The following is a 4,176-nucleotide window of genomic DNA, read 5'->3' as shown; positions in this document are numbered from 1 at the left end:
ACAACAAAACTCCAATACCAACAAAATTACAAATATCCATAGCAAAATCCACCACAACACAATCACACAACTTGACCAACTTAATCCAACCATATTAATATAAAATAAACACTGTCATTTAAAAGTACTTTTTTATAAGTAACTGTTTATTAAAATGTGGCGGCAATTTTAACTCACGAGTTAAACAAATTTACACATTCACAATGTTATAACAGTTTAAACTATACTTTAAAAAAGATTCACTCATTCACAAAATCCAACACATTTCTTTGTCTTCATTCTTATGTGTCTATTATACTCACATATAGCTAAGTATAATCTAGCTGTCTATAAACTTTCTCTTACATTACTTTTTCTGAGTTTTTCTATTTCTAACTTCTTCTTCTTCTTGCTTCAAAATCCATTTCATTGAAACTTCTTATGGCTTCAAAAGGGTTGCTTCCACAGCCACTTTCTCCATATATTTGCCATGATCCAAAAAGTGTTGCTTCTTCAAGAGGTTCTTCTTCTTCATCTCAGTTCAAAAGGGGAGTAGGTTCGGTTTCAGAAAGATCGAATCATAAGTCTCGTGTTTCGGAAGATTCATCAATGGATGAAGCTTCTGTTATTGCATCAGTGATTGGTATTCTAAGTGGTTACATAGGAAGATATGTAAAAGATGATGGTTTTAGAAGAATTGTAAGAGAGAAATGTAGTTCACTTTTGAATAGAATCAGAACAAGAACAAGAACAAGAACGAGAACGAGACATGATTCGGATGATAATGAAAATTATAATGACAATGATGATGAAGTCTTTGTGAAAATGGAATTTTGCATGGAGAAAATTGACAGATTGATAGAAGATCATCAAAGAACAATGACGAAAAGCTTAAGAAACTCCATTGAGGTTTTAACCAAAATAGCTTCTTTGAGTTCTTCATCTAAATCTTATCTTTCATCTTGTGCTGAATTTTACTTAGCAATAGCTTATAAGCTTCTGAAAAATGATAGAGTTTCTTCAAAGCATTTACTTCAAGTGTTTTGCTATTCGCCGAATTTGGCTAGAACTTATCTTCTTTCTGATCTTTGGGACCATTTGTTTCTTCCTCATGTTCTTCATATCAAGATTTGGTATACTAGTGAGTTCGAGTTTCTTTCGAATGAAGTTCATGTTGGTGACAAGGAAAGGAAGTTGAAAGTTTTGAAGAAAGTTTACAATGAGAGAATGGATAGTGGAACTTATCTTTTTGCTATGTATTATAAGCAATGGCTTAAAGTTAGTGGTGCTAGTGTGCCTCCTCTCCCTATTGTTCCTTTGCCATCGAGGCCGAGTTGTAGATCATCGAGAAGAATGTCTTCGGATTCTACCTTATCGAATTCTTCCATTAATCCGAACTTGTAAGTAATATATGAATTTTTATGCTTTCGTTTCGTTATGGAATTAGAAATTTAGACCAGATAAATGTAGTTTTTGCTTGCTTATATTTCGTTCTCAGCGAGAAGATTTATAAATTGTGTTTTAAAATTTTGGTTTTTCGCCAGATACAAGGCGGTGTTTGGCCTCAAAGAAGAGAAACAAAAACCTATTAGTCTTGGTGAGCAAACCGGAATTTTGACACTAAGCAAAGGATTAGAGATTGATAAAAAACTATATGGAGATGATTACAAATATAGTTCGGTTCAGGTTAGTTCAATTCGTGTATATTTGAAGATGTTAAAAATCTATTTGGATTGACTTATTTAAACTTATCTACGCTTAATGAAATTGTTTATCCAAATGCGACAGAAAGAAGACATGTTATCATTTGGAAGATCATCAAACCATAGTGACAAGAATCAAGCTCAAAGATTGGACTATTTTAAGTGCTTATCTTGCAGGTTCACACCAACAGATAATAGCATGGCAAAAATCAGTTATATCAAATCTAAGAATGCTTCTTCAAGTGTTCTTTCAAGTGAGTTAGTTGAAGCTATTACAACTATATGTTCATCCAACATTCTAACCGAATGTGAATTCGCTATTCGCGTCGTTACCAAAGCTTGGTTGAACTCGCCCGGCGATCCACTCATTGAAGAAGCATTGACACAAACTAGTGTAATAGAAGGCATCTTAGAGGTGCTATTTGTTTCGACCGAAGACGAAGTTCTTGAATTGATTATATCGATTTTATCAGAATTGATTACAAGAAACGACGCGATTAGACAAATCATACTGAATTCTGATCCTCAACTTGAAATTTTTGTGAGACTTTTAAAAAGTACTAGTCTTTTTCTTAAGGCTTCGGTGCTTCTTTATCTGTCGAAACCAATGGCGAAGCAAATGATATCGTCCGAATGGGTGCCATTGATACTTAGAGTGATGGAATTCGGCGACAAATTGCAGACACTTTTCACAGTTCAATGTAGTCCTCAAGTTGCTGCATTTTACATTTTGGATCAACTTTTGAACGGTTTCGATGAAGATAAGAACTTAGAGAATGCTAGGCAAGTTCTTTCGCTCGGCGGATTGACACTTTTGATGAAAAGAGTTCAAGAAGGAGATATTTATGAGAGGGAGAATTCCGTTTCGATGATTTTGTGTTGCCTTCGAGCCGAAGGAAGCTGTAGAGGCTATTTGGCCGAAAATATTGACAAGAGTTCTTTGCTTGAACTCATTGTTCTTGGAAGGAAACAAAATTCAAGCAGTTATGCATTGTCTTTGCTATTCGAATTACTTTACCTCGATAGGTACGTAGTTCTTATTCTTATCATACGATATCCGAGTTGTTTTATTATTTAATTCATATACAGCATCAGTGTAAAAAAAATCTATACTGTCAATAAATCATAACCGTATATAACTGGCTATGATTTGTTGACAGTATAGAACTTTTTACACTGACTTACATGAAAATCGAACACTTTTTTAATCTCGATATTATTTTGTAAAACACAACAGAAGAACCAAGATTATGAAATTCTTGAGAGGACTTAAAGATGGATGGAATGGATTAAGCACAATGCATATTTTCTTCATTTACCTTCAAAAGGCTTCACCAGAAGAAAAGCCTCTAGTTGCAGTGACACTATTGATGCTTGATTTTATGGTAATTTCACTCAACTTAAGTGATTATTTAATAAGTTCAAGAGTTCACTAATGCAATAGCAGATGTGTTGCAGGAAGATAATCATGTCAAGGGGAGTATATATAGAGAAGAAGCTATTGAGGCAATAGTAGCTTCTTTAAATTGTCAAATATGTGATGATAGAGTTCAGCAACAATCAGCAAAAGCTCTACTTTTATTAGGAAGCCATTTCACTTATGCAGGAGAATCACTTATGGAAAAACTGCTTTTACAAAAAGCAGGTTTCCAAGAATTTTCCTTAGATGATTCATTTCCTATTCACAAGGTAAGCTTTTACATTGCATTCGATTATTATTCGGTGTTTGCGCAAAATATCTGATTAGCTGTATGTGTTTGATTATATAATAAGGAGGAAGAAGAAGCTGAAAGCTGGCACAAAAAAGCAGCTTATGTCTTATTCAAAAGTGGAAATAAGAAATTGCTATCTTCGCTTGCAAGTTGTGTAGCCAATAGTATCCCATGTTTGGCACGTGCAAGTCTTACAACTATTTCATGGATGTGTAGCTATCTACATTTAGTTGAAGATACAAAGTTTTTATCAATGGCTTTCTCAATCTTAACTCCACATTTGCTACAATCATTGAGTTATGATAATGATGTTGAAGAAAGAGTTCTAGCTTCATATTCATTGTTGCATCTTACAAAAAATTCAGGTAACAAAACTGTCTGATATATATATATGAAACCGATACATCAGTTATTCAATGAACTTAAAGATATTTTTTTTCGTTCTTATAATAGGACGTGTCCCTACCCTACCGTCATTAAACAAAGATGCAATCACACATCTAAGAAATCTCTCCCTAGTGACATGGACTGCCAACGAGCTTATATCAATATTCACAAGCATTTGATAAGCCATTTCCATATCTCTGTGTACGTTTGAATCAACGGTGAATTTATCAAAACATCTGAGATTCAGCGTGATATTGACGATCTCACCGTCAATTCAGATATGTATTAGTAGTTTTCTCTTTCATTTCACATAAGAGTGATTGTAACCATATATCCATGAATTTTGTATAGTTGATGAGTTATTTAATTTAAAGAAACCTAATATTTGTTTTATT

The 4,176-nt window shown here is 33.6% G+C and overlaps 1 protein-coding gene across 1 annotated transcript; it reads left to right on the top strand.

Annotated features, from left to right (window-relative positions):
* The first annotated feature begins 317 nt into the window (after positions 1-317).
* Positions 318-4,176, top strand: LOC131625713 (putative E3 ubiquitin-protein ligase LIN). Its single transcript, XM_058896554.1, has 7 exons — positions 318-1,379; positions 1,524-1,665; positions 1,768-2,708; positions 2,920-3,067; positions 3,141-3,371; positions 3,456-3,759; positions 3,848-4,176. Exons 1-7 carry the CDS (start codon positions 421-423, stop codon positions 3,958-3,960), a joined length of 2,838 nt encoding a protein of 945 aa, XP_058752537.1. The 5' UTR covers positions 318-420; the 3' UTR covers positions 3,961-4,176.

The sequence above is a fragment of the Vicia villosa genome, unplaced genomic scaffold, assembly GCF_029867415.1.
Source record: "Vicia villosa cultivar HV-30 ecotype Madison, WI unplaced genomic scaffold, Vvil1.0 ctg.000233F_1_1, whole genome shotgun sequence".
NCBI lineage: Eukaryota > Viridiplantae > Streptophyta > Magnoliopsida > Fabales > Fabaceae > Vicia > Vicia villosa.
This window is presented reverse-complemented; position numbering and strand designations above follow the sequence as displayed.

Bases quoted from the DNA above. Each gene is read 5' to 3' on its own strand.
- LOC131625713 (XM_058896554.1), top strand. From the start codon at position 421: ATGGCTTCAAAAGGGTTGCTTCCACAGCCACTTTCTCCATATATTTGC. The intron at 1,666-1,767 runs GTTAGTTCAATT...CAAATGCGACAG, and splicing joins ACAAATATAGTTCGGTTCAG to AAAGAAGACATGTTATCATT. The intron at 3,760-3,847 runs GTAACAAAACTG...TTCTTATAATAG, and splicing joins GCATCTTACAAAAAATTCAG to GACGTGTCCCTACCCTACCG.